Genomic DNA, 12,758 nt, shown 5'->3' on the forward strand with positions numbered 1-12,758 from the left:
TTTCCAGCCCTGTATTGAAGGCATTCAACATAACCTAACATAACGTTGTATTATGGAATCTATTACAGAACAAATTAATAAATATAATTCCGATAGGCTATACCTCCCAATACACAAGATTTTGACGCAGGGTTTTAAATGTGTGAGTGTCCTACAAAAATGAAACACACATTATAGACGTGCAGTAGTGTGTTGCAACCTTCAAATACACCAATATTGAATGAGCGTCAGTGCATCAACCGAAAGCAGTTGTCAGAATAAAGAACAAGCGTATTCTTGACATGTATTTAAGTTTATCCCATATTCTTCCACACTCGATATCGGGTGTGAAAGTCATGTATACTCCACTTCCGTTAGGTATTTCAGTTACCATTATTTCTGAGTTCCCTGGTATCTACTTACATTATAAATGTAAGTAGATATGTTCAGTGACGTCCTTAGGCAAAGTGCCGCCCCTAAGCAGACATAGATTGCCCCCCCTTTTTTCAAATTATCAACAAATTTGTATTTTACCTACTTACCTATACGACAAAAATCTTTAAGTAAATATACATAGGTACACACCATGTACTGCGATTTAGACCATATCCAAGAAACCAACTTTCAAACATCGGTAGTTTTAGATAAGTATAGGTCTTTGGCGCTTACAGGCTTGGAGGCACCCCTCTGAACATGTTGTCTATGCGATGAACCGTCATTACAACATATTATATTACAATACAATAGTAGTTATACTGAGACATTTTTTTTATATTTAAACTATTTTTTAACTATAATGTCGATACTATCTGGTATGTTACAATTTTTCTTATACATTTGCAAAGTGGCAAAGAGTGTAGGGTGTAGGTAAGCTATGGAAATTTGATTTAAATACAGCACAGTAAAATTCACCAGTCGTACTTATTTGTTTTCATTGAACTAAGAATACAATTCGCAGATGGTATTGGTTAGTTTAATTCGATTAAATCCTCCCTAAAACAAACCATGATATATGTACATTACAAAAAATATTAAATGTTTGGCTAGGCAGAGTCTAATCAAATTTAAAAAACCATCTACAATTATTTGTATCCTAAGTGCAATAAAAAAATAAGTACCACGTGTACGTGTACCAAGTAACAACGTGTGCATTATTTTTGTCGGGTCTCCAAAGCCTACCTCTACAATTATGGTTTGGTTTAAGCCGCGTTGACACGATCCATGTACGATCCAAATTGACTTGGACGGAGCGCACTCGTTCGAGACATCTTCATACTAATTATTCCTATCCAAGCTAGCTTGGATGAGTAGGACCCGGTCCGAGTAGCTTGGATATGAGTAATTAGTATGAGACTGTCCCGTACGAGTGAGCTTGGATGGCGCTCGGTCCAAGTGTACTTGGATCGTGGCAACGCGGCTTTAGTCAAAGTTTAATTGATTTTAAAAAACCAACTTATACTACCTGCAATTTATATTCTTAATACAGTAACAACGAATTTATACTGACAAAGTTTAGTGTGCACTATTTATGTCGAATCTCCACAGAAAATATCCACCCTTCGTTACTGGTATGACTATCATAAAGTTGAAGTGTAGAATTTATAAAACAATGCTTATTTATTACAAAATTTTAAAAATAAGTATCAATATTTATTTATTACAATATGAATTATCCAAGCGGCGCCACTGACATGGTTACATGTGTGCGAATGTGTTTATAAGCATGTAGGTATGTGTCGTGATCTTATCCTGTGTAGATTTAAAGAGATCCTGTCGAATGGCCGGCATTAGTCTGACGTCAGTGTTTCCGATCTGGGCGATCCCTTTTTATCTGAGAATAGTCTCCTTTGGCAATGAAATTATATAGAAATCGACCTTATTTATTTTTGTGCGTTTTACCTTACATTATGGCTTGACCGACAGGCGTTTCATTTGGGAAAAGGGTCAATGATAGTGCGCGCACATAAATAAGGGGGCAAAGGGTGACAAAATCAAATAAGCGCCAACACTATTTTTCTATCTAATCTAACGATGACAAAGAATGTTAGATTTATTTTCACTTAAATTTTATTACTCCATACAAAAAAAACTTTTTATTCTTTTTTTATGTATTTCTATTCTAAAACACTTCGTTTATAGTTTTTATTACAAAATAAAATGCTTTTTTTATAACATGGGTTATCATTTTATTGTTTCTACGACATATTGTGTTAACTCACTAGGTATTTGTTTTAAAATATTATGTGAGGTGTTTCTGTAAAATTTCATGAATTACCACCAAGTAAAAGTTGAAACTCTAGAAAAGATTACATCCAATAAAGTGTCAATATCATATCTTGTCATAATCAGGAAACTCATAAATAATTTGAACTGAAATACCTAACGGGTAAGGATAAGCAGGCCACCGATCTCGAGTAAGGAAGAATACGGGATAAATTTAAACACGCGTCAAGAATACGTCATTTCAAGCCTAATACTGATAACTGTTCTCAGTTTATGTATTGACGCTCAATTAATATTGGTGTATTACACATACTAATGCATGTCTATAAATAATGCGTGGTTCATTTTTCGTAAGACACTCACAAAATCCTGCGTCAAAATTTACTGTATTGGTATGCCTATCGGAATTCTATTTATTGTCTGTTCTGTAGTCATAATATTTTCATAATAGTGTATAGGTAGGTACCTAATTGTAAATTCACAATGGTTTTTCTTTTCATTTTATGAATTTTTTAACAAGTTTTCATTAATCACGTTCACGTAAATGTCTTTTGTAGCACCATGTTTGGGGAGAGGGATGGTCAGCCATGATTTTGAGTCAATATCTTTTTGGTGTCTCAAACACCATTATCAAGACAATTAACAACATAGAATCACAAACAAATTTGTAAAATCTATTAATTATATACGATAATTGAAACATTAAAAGATGGTTTGAGCAATGGAGCTATGAATAATTGGTGGTTTACTGTATTTTTTATTGGAAAATAAATTAAACATTTGAATAAATGAACCTAATAATTCTTAATACTATCGACCGAAGGTACTTGATGGAATTTGAATTTAAATTCTAACGGATTTAAGTTTTGTACCTACTGTATAACTTAAATCCATTAAACAATATTTTATTAGTTTTCTGTACATTTCTGAGTAGTTGTGTGTGTTTTTTATAAGATTTAAGTTAGTCTACTCTGAAGATTGATTTCAATTTATAATAGTAATGTTCGTGTGTACGACAGAGTAGAATTCATTCCATTAACCGTAGACTTAAATAAATTGATAAAAAATGGCAAAACCTACTGAAAAATGATCAAAACTATACACATTCATGATACCCATGGCCCCCACAAGGGGAGGCTAACAGGGCTCTAGCCTGGGGGCCCGGGCTCAGGAAGGGCCCAGCGTGACGAGTCGCCAGATAAGTGAGATAAACATAGATCACAAATTTGCTCCAATAGTAAAAAAAGTCGCCTGCGCTATTTTCCTACATTAATAATAATAATTAAAAATATTTGGTTATACGATGCAATTTTTAACTGTATTTAAATAGATGTACATATTAAAAATACATAAAATCGCTAAAAATACACCTTAATTTTACCACGTACCTACACCATTTGAAAAACGCCACTGCAGCGCGTGACACTTGCTTTACCCTTAGCGATAGGTAGGGGGGGCCATGATGATACTTTATTGATGAAAAAGAAAACGTATCTAATTTTAACTAACAATAAGCTAGAAGCAGCATGACGAAGTAAAAGAAAACATAAAGTTATTATCTCCAAGACATGTCAGCTTTTGAATTTTATTTTAATACAATATATTTTCTTTTCACGCGATCTCTCGATGTTTTCTCAATTTTCCGTGAAAGCTCTAAAAGGCTCTACGGCGGTGGCAAAGGTGGCATAGGTATGTGCCGACCGCCGGCTTATCCAGGCTTAGCGCAATTGCTGGACCCCAACCGAACGATCTCTCGTCTGTAATTTTGTGGGCTGCAAAGCTGTGATTTTACAAAATGACCCTCGGGGGAAATGCCGGTTATTTCCTTTTTTGTGGCTACCGAACATTGGCCGTCCTTTTTATTTCGACGCTGCCCTCCCAAGAATGGCTTTTTTATTGTACTCCAATGTCGATGGATACATTGGTATTGTCGTGTTTCAGAAACCTCCATGTGTTCAAAGAGTTGAAAAGTTATAAATATAACAAATTTAATAATGATCATAAGTAATTTTAGAATCCTTCTGAGAAAATAATATTATATACTATATATAACTACCTATCTAAAAAATCACGATATAATATATTGATATGTAGGAGTGGTCGATGGTGTGGGATGAAAGGCGATCGTGATTAAGGAATGCAATACCGAATGAAAATGTCAATACCGGTTATTATTGAATACCGGTATTAATACCGGTATTTCTTAAACATTAAAAAAACAGAAGTAGGTGCTTATCTATAAATATAGATACTATAATTTCTTTAAAATATTATTTCATAGCAAAAACCTACATAGGTAGGTACTTAGATTTATTATATTGACATTTAAAAATATATAAGTATTGATCATAATTGTAGAACTAGTGATTATTTACAAATAATTTGAATATATAGATAATATAATAATAATATATAAATAATATAGATAAATGTTTTCTATTTTGAAATAATATTATGATAATTCATCGCGACAATTACTTATATAAATGTATTTGATGAACTTTGTTTTATTATTTTTTCACCTCTGTTGGATTCACTCAATATATTTGCATTTTAGCAGCATATAACTTATAAATTCATTTTCAAAAACGTAAACGGCTGTGCTTTCTTAATACCGGAAATTCCGGTATTTCCGATTTTTAAAGCCGGTATTTCGGTATTGATAAATGCTAGAATACCGGTTTTTAAATACCGGTATTGCAATTCCTATTCGTGATGACGCTCTCGGGGGAGTCTGTAACCCCTAGAGAGCGCGTCTCCAGGTGGCGGATAGGAGAATGCCCTAATCAAGGGTAGGAGAAAAATAAAATATCTCCCGCGGACCAACAGACCTGGCCCTCCAGGTTGGGGGTTGGGCAGAGGGTTAACCACTCTCTCCCGTGAAATCACCAAAGGTTACTAATACTACACAATGCCTCGGACATATGGCAACCGCTTCTAGACGACCCGGACCGAAAAATGGACTACGAATAGGATTTTGGAACGTACTCAGCCTATACCGAGCTGGCGCAGCTCAAAACCTAGTGGAAGAACTGTCAAAATATAAGGTCCAAATTACCGCCATCCAGGAAAACCGTTGGCCGGATAGCGGAGAACTTATAGTCGGACAGCATGTTATCTACTATAGCGGAAACACAGAGGGGAAACATGTTTTCGGAACAGGTTTTGTGGTCGCTAGAGAAGTAGCAGATGCTATACTTTCTTTTGAACCCGTAAACGAGCGCATATGTGTGCTCAGAATCAAAGGAAGATGGTTTAATATATCACTTGTGAATGTACATGCCCCAACAGAGACTTCAGAAGAGGCCGAAAAGGATAATTTCTATGATCTCCTTGAAGCGACTTTTGACAGGCTACCGGGACATGATATCAAATGTGTGCTAGGAGACTTCAATGCGAAAATAGGGAAGGAAGCTGTATTCAGACCCTTTATTGGAAAAGAGAGCCTACATGATCATTCTAACGAAAATGGTAAAAAAGTGGCTCTCTTCTGCAGCGCCAAAAACTTAATCGCCCGAAGTACCACTTTTCCTCGTAAAAATATACATAAAGTGACTTGGAATTCAAGGGACAGGAAGACCTTTAACCAGATTGACCATTTTCTAATTGATAGACGACACCATAAAGCTATTGAAAACATTCGAAGCTACAGAGGCGCTGACTGTGATACGGACCACAACTTATCGATAGCAACCTTTAGGGAAAAACTTAAAAAGACAGCCCACGCAAATGCGAAGACGAGAGTGAAGTACCATATAGAAAAGCTGACAACTCCAAACGGAAGAGATAGCTACAGAAAAGAGTTAAAAAACCAAATCGGAAAACTCACCGAAGGAGAAGCCTGGAGTATCGATGAGAGGTGGAAGAGACTAAAAGAAGGAATGGTAAAAGCTGCGGAAGTCTCGATAGGAAAATGGTGGAGGAGAGAAGAGCAGAAAGAGCGCTCTATCTGCAAAATACGCAGAGCGAAGAAGCACAGAAACGATATAGCGAGACGTGCAAAAATGTCCGAAAGCATCTGAGAAAGTGCAAACGAAGCTTCATCAAAAGTAATTTTGAGCAGATGGAAGAAGAAGCAAAACGAAATAAAACTCGATCATTCTTCTCGAAAGTGAGCTTTGAAAAAAGAGGCTTTCAACCTAGCACGCTACAAATCAAAGATCAACAGGGTCAGATAGTGGCAAACAAAGAGCAAGTGCTAAACATATGGAAGTCCCATTTTGAAAACTTACTTCAACGCTCTGTACCAGATGAACCTTTGGAATCGCCAGAAATCGCGACAGCAGAACCTCTTATACCGCCACCAAATAAGGCAGAGTTGATGGGAGCACTGAGTTATTTAAAGAATAACAAATCGGCAGGAAACGATAATATTCCATCGGAGCTTCTCAAGCATGGAGGAGAAACCTTTCTTAGTGCCATGCTTGAGCTACTGCAACAAATATGGGAGGAAGAAAAGATCCCTGAAGCATGGAAAGAATCACTGGTCTGTCCTATCTTCAAGAAAGGGGACAAACTCAACTGTGCAAACTACCGTGGCATCTCTCTTCTTCCTACTGCATACAAAGTTCTGTCGAACATTATTCTCGAAAGAATTCTACCATATGCCGAAAACATTCTTGGTGACTACCAATGCGGCTTTAGACGAAACCGCAGTACTACCGATCAAATCTTTACACTGCGCCAAATCTTTGAAAAGAAATGGGAATACGCCCAAGATGTACACTGTCTCTTTGTAGATTTTAAAACCGCATATGACTCTATTGATAGAGAAGCTCTCTGGAATATATTGAAAGAATTTGAAATACCGTCAAAACTTATAAATATAATAAAAGTATGCATGGACGGATCCAGAAGTAGAATTCATATGCAAGGTAGTATATCAGAATCTTTTAAGGTGACAGCAGGACTAAAACAAGGCGACCCCTTATCACCAATGCTGTTCAACTTAGCTTTAGAGAAAGCCGTTAGAGAAGCTCTGAAAGCAGAAGGTGGAGTTACCCTGAATGGGTCCCATAAAATATTGGGCTACGCAGATGATTTGGTGGTGCTCGGAGAATCTGAAGAAGAAGTCAGAGATATTTTCACTCCTCTGGAGGACACAGCGAAAAGGTTGAATCTACGAGTAAATGTGGGAAAGACCAAGTATTTGAAAATGACAAGAGGCATTGAACCCTCTGGAAACATTGGAATAAGAAACTCCTCGTTCGAGAGAACCTCTCTCTTCAAGTACTTGGGCTCCAACATTACCTCTAAAAATGAAATGTCCCTAGAGCTCTCTGACCGACTGAGAAGTGGAAATGCAGCGTACTTCGCGCTGAGTCGTCTGTTCAGGTCCAAAATGCTGTCCATCAAAACGAAATTCCGGGTGTATAACGTGGTCATCAAGCCAATCGTCATGTATGGATGTGAAACGTGGGGTTTAACAGAAAAACAAGAAAAGGCGCTCCAAGTGTTTGAAAACAGAATCCTCCGGAGAATACTTGGACCCGTCAATGAGAACCACCGGTGGCGCATCCGCACAAACGCTGAGCTCTTCGACCGATACCAACCTAGAATCACTAATATTCTGAGGTCAAGAAGGCTCAGATGGGCGGGCCATATTGTACGATCTGAACGATCTAGAACTCTCTATAGGATTTACAAAGGCACACCAGCTGGCACTCGACCTCTTGGCCGCCCTCGACGGAGATGGGCGGACAACATTCAAAGGGATGCGGAAAGGCTGGGGATAGTCAACTGGGAAGAGAGAGCGCTGGACAGAGATGCCTGGAAAAACGTTGTGCAGTCGGCCATGGACCTGAACGGCCCCTAGCGCCAGTTTAATAATAATAATAATTCGTGATGACGGAGAAGTGAGAGTTTATTTATGGTTACACAAGTACAAGGGTGCAATCGGTACAATATAACAGAGGTGGGTGTTATTTTTCGAGGCACTAAGTTCTCTAGAAAGATACAAGTTTATCAAGTGAATATTACGGAGAGACTGACTTGTTTCCTCCGCGACAACCTTTTATTGAACCTGTCACGATGGAAAATGCTTAATGCGTATCTCAGCCATTTGATGAGAAAATATAATAAACGTTTAATTAATATAACTGAGGTAAACAAAGTGCTTACTAGGTGGTAATTCGATTGTGTGAAAAATCTATACAAATAAATTACTCTTACTAAACAATAGTTAATTTAACTAATGAAATAATTAACATTAATTTGAAAGTGATTCATACATATGTCGTGGATTCTACTGACACTGCTTGGTTCTCAAAGAACCATTGATAGCCATCGATAGATCAGATAGAAGGACCAGCAGGATACTAACCTGCGCCCTGGTGATCTGACCACTATTTAATTGCGACGAAGTTAACTAAAAATTTTACAATACATACTCTCCAAAGCGCTTTCTAAATTGCGTTACTTGTTGGCAATTGGGTTTTGTATTTTAAATCAAAGTATTGAATTACCTTAATTACTAATCGGTATCAAGGTCACTACAAATTTTTATTGTAACGTATTTGCACTTACTAATAATTTAATAAACTATTTATTTTATTCAACGAATGATTCGTCACAAGATTTAAGAATATTCTATTATCCTGCAGTTTCCTGCCATTTCTTTTCTGTCGGTTGTCTTACTTAAAAAAAAAAGATTTTTTCTAGTAGTTATATATTATTTATTTCAATAAAAGAATGTTACATTCTTAAATCTTATGAATTATTCGTTGAATAAAAAAATAGCGTACAAGTCGGTTATGTGGAATACAGCGGCAAACACATTTTAAAAATACCCGATAGGTATACTGGATTATTTGTTAGTTTGGGTTAGTTTAGGTTAGTTAGGTTTGGTTAGGTTAACCCGTTTACCTAACAAATAATCCAGTATATCAGGTATTTTCAAAATGTGTTTGCCGCTGTAGTCCACATAACGGACTTGTACGCTTTTTTTATATATAATAGTTTATTAAAGTAGGTTGTGATCTTTATATTATGCTTTATATGTAATTCTTCAACCTAAACAAACGTATTATACTTGACTGAGGACACTGAAACGTTATAAATAAAGTGACAACATTACATTGTCTTTCATCTGTTTCAGTTTTTATTTCTGAGAAACGTGGAGATGGTTTGGCGTGATTTGAGGCGTTTTTACATCACAGATAAACGAATTGCCCAGCACGCATAGCAAAAGATGATTCTGGGAGGATTTATTTCATCTAGGATAGATCGACACAAATTTATGACCGTGTCATGTTTTTGTCAAATACTTACATATCTGACAAACTATCAAAGTATTCCAGTCAAATTTTGAGGTTTCGTCCAAAAATTCTAAAAGTCAATTAACCAGCAAATTTTTCATTAATAAGTAATCGTAAAAAGTTTCTTTACAGTAATAAAACGAAAGTTTTCAGTCTGTTTTTATTGAAACTATTTTCAAAAATTAGCATATGTCTTACAATTTATTATTATTTATAGAAGTGGGCATCTATATACGTATGCATTTTTTCCGCATTTAAAACACGGCTCTTGTCGGTTTACAGGAAGCCAGCGGCAAACAAAATATGTTGAAAATAGCCGATATACTGGATTATTTGTTAGGTTAGGATGGTTAGGTTAAGTTTTCATTCATTAATGAACATTATTGTCTGCAATGCTCCACTGACAATGCGTAGTTTTTTCATCTCGGTGCCTTAGAGATCGTATAGTATACGGTCATCTCTTTCTGATACGAAAACTCACGGCGTACTGCGTTACGGTGAAATGTAATACGTACAATTGACATGTAACCATCATAAATGGGGTCCGTTTGATACATTTTTTTGTTTTAATAGCCATGTTCTTGCTTTTTCGTACAATGTGGTTGTTAGTAATTTTTGAACAATCAGAAACACCCAGGCTTTGAGAAAATACCATAAATATATTGTGTCCTCACCGGGTCGAACCCAGAGCTCATAGATGGTAGACCAGCGCCTTATGCACTGCACCGCGAGAGCCGCCCCGTTTGATATAATACATTTTCAACATATATTATAATAATATGTAGGTCATCGAAAAACACATATTATCGTCATGTTGTACATAAATAACTCACAGATATAAATAATCGACATTTTTACACTTACTAAATTTATTCAAGAAAGTAGGAAAAGCTATTCTTTACGTTCAAATTGACCATTCCAACTAATAGTTGTGTAGTTTTCCTAAATAACCGAACAATATAATATTATTATGGTCGAAGTCAAAAGTCATTGATATTAATGTTTTATTAAATCTATGTGAAAACTATTCAAATATGAATTCCTCTGAACTCTCATTGGTGGTCATTTTGACCCTTTATTATATTATTGTTTCATTGCAACGGGTAGGTACCTCCTGAAAAATTCTTGAATCTCCGAACGTGCTTTCTTTGATGCGAGAGATGCATACTATACTACAGGGTTTTACACAATAATTATAACGCTTATTCTTAAAGAGTGCCTATTATTTTTTATTTTTTATTACAACGTTTTTCTTAGCTCATATTCTTATTTTTCCGGTGGTTGTTTGCCCGGTACAAATCTTGCAATCAATTTTTAACTAACTTCCCGACTAGCTAGACATTTGAAACTTTTAGAATATATCAGAACACGATGCCAATGCATTTTTTCTTTAAGTAGAATTGATTTCATTTTCAGTTAATTCTGTTTTGTATGAAAAGTTATTTCGGAAGAAATCCGTAAAACTATTATTGGTTGATAAGTGGGTCCTAGCAACAAAATTATTAATATTAATATATACGTGCGTTACTATGGAAATCAATATGACATTTCAGTATTATTTCTATCAAGTACAATTTTTTTGATCGTTTAAGCTAGTCAAGTCAAGTTTATATGATTCAACAGAAAATTTAAAAACGTTGTATATTAAAAGTTCTTTTTATCTTGTAATTTATACAATGCGATCTGTCATTTATGCATGATTTTCGTCGTTTCCGTTTGCGCGTCGATTGATAAAATATTATTGGTACATTATTAAAAACCGAGGAAAATACGAATTTTTAATATTATATTAACATTTAATATTTAGGTAGGATTTGTAAAACTTTTTGTAATTTTTTTTTTAAATTAGAATATCTAAGTATTTTTCTCTTTTCAAATGATACATTCACGCGCGTTTGTGCACATTCCTGCGATAGTATGTATGTATTTAATAAATAATTGGGAAATAAATATCAGTTTTTCCTTAAATAATATAATACACATTTGATTCACCTTTAATAGGTACATGTTTTGATAAGTAATAAATTAACATACGAAAGAAATAAAATAATATTGTCAGCACTGACATTATTATTTTCACTAGCAGAGTATTATTGTTGTATTACAATTCCATACCTTTGGGTATATATCTGGACTATTCTTATACCTTTTAGTTCTAAAAGAACTTTTGATAACCGGGTATACTTATTAACTTAACTTCATCAGTGGGTCTATTCTATACTTATCGAACACTAACGTGATAAATAGTATCAAACTTAGGGTAGGTTTGTATCAAAATATTAGCACTTATTGTAACAATTACACGAAGTTGGTTTTTATTGTTGCAATAAGTGCGATATTTTAACAGCAGCAAGATAGGTGCTGTTAAAATATAGCACTTATTTCAACAATAAAAACCAACTTCGTGTGATTGTTACAACAAATGCTAATATTTTGATACAAACCTACCCTAAGTTTGATAATATTTATCACTTTATTACTTAGGCGGTCGATAAGTATAGAATAGACCCACAGATTTCAATTCATTATTTTGCAAATATATGAATAAATGGAGTTAAGACTATACCTCAGTTGAGGCATGGTCTAAAAAGATCGTGACTAGGCGATGCGCGGATTGTGCAAACGACGCGAGCCGAACGAAATATAATGTGTCATAAAAATTCAACATGCGACCATTTAATGTTCTGTTTATTGTTCTATTAGTAACAATAATAACATATTCATTGACATGTTTTCTTTTTCAAGTAAATGGGTAACGTTGAATATTTTATATTATATGGTATGGGTATAGTTGAAAATTATTTGCCGTTTCATTGAAGTATGCTCTTAAGAAAGACTACATTCACAATAATTTACCTATTTAAAAAACAGTCTACTGACCTTTTACCTTTATATATACGATTATAAGATTGCTATGTTTCAGTATTAAAGATAGTTTATTATTAAGAGAAATGAGGGGCAAAGAAATAGCATTCACATTATCTTTCGTATTGGCAATTGGACGTAACACGTATTGCGTTTTCCAACAAAAGCGATCGCGATGTAACTGCTAGATGGTTTTATGGCAGTCCACTTGGGACACAGGCCAAAGGACACGGGACTTGGGACAGAGGACAAAGGTGGACCACTTTGACCCCCGGGAGCCCCCCCAAACGCCGAAATGTCCAGTGGCAATAAAAACCTGAATTTATAACAGAGAAAACCATCAAATGGTCGTGAAAAATAATATCTTTTCCTATGCATTGCCATTGATGTTGTTTATTAATAAATATTATTATATTCATTGTCGGTATTGTAAAC

The 12,758-nt window shown here is 35.2% G+C and overlaps 1 protein-coding gene across 1 annotated transcript; it reads left to right on the plus strand.

Annotated features, from left to right (window-relative positions):
* Window positions 1-5,126: 5,126 nt before the first annotated feature.
* On the plus strand, window positions 5,127-6,224 carry LOC147078901 (protein CFDP2-like). Its single transcript, XM_085955375.1, has one exon. The coding sequence runs from the start codon at window positions 5,127-5,129 to the stop codon at window positions 6,222-6,224; it is 1,098 nt and encodes a 365-aa protein (XP_085811501.1).
* Window positions 6,225-12,758: the final 6,534 nt, after the last annotated feature.

Source organism: Rhyacophila brunnea, unplaced genomic scaffold (genome assembly GCF_057557595.1).
Source record: "Rhyacophila brunnea isolate RB1 unplaced genomic scaffold, BYU_Rbru_1.0 scaffold_10, whole genome shotgun sequence".
Lineage (NCBI taxonomy): Eukaryota > Metazoa > Arthropoda > Insecta > Trichoptera > Rhyacophilidae > Rhyacophila > Rhyacophila brunnea.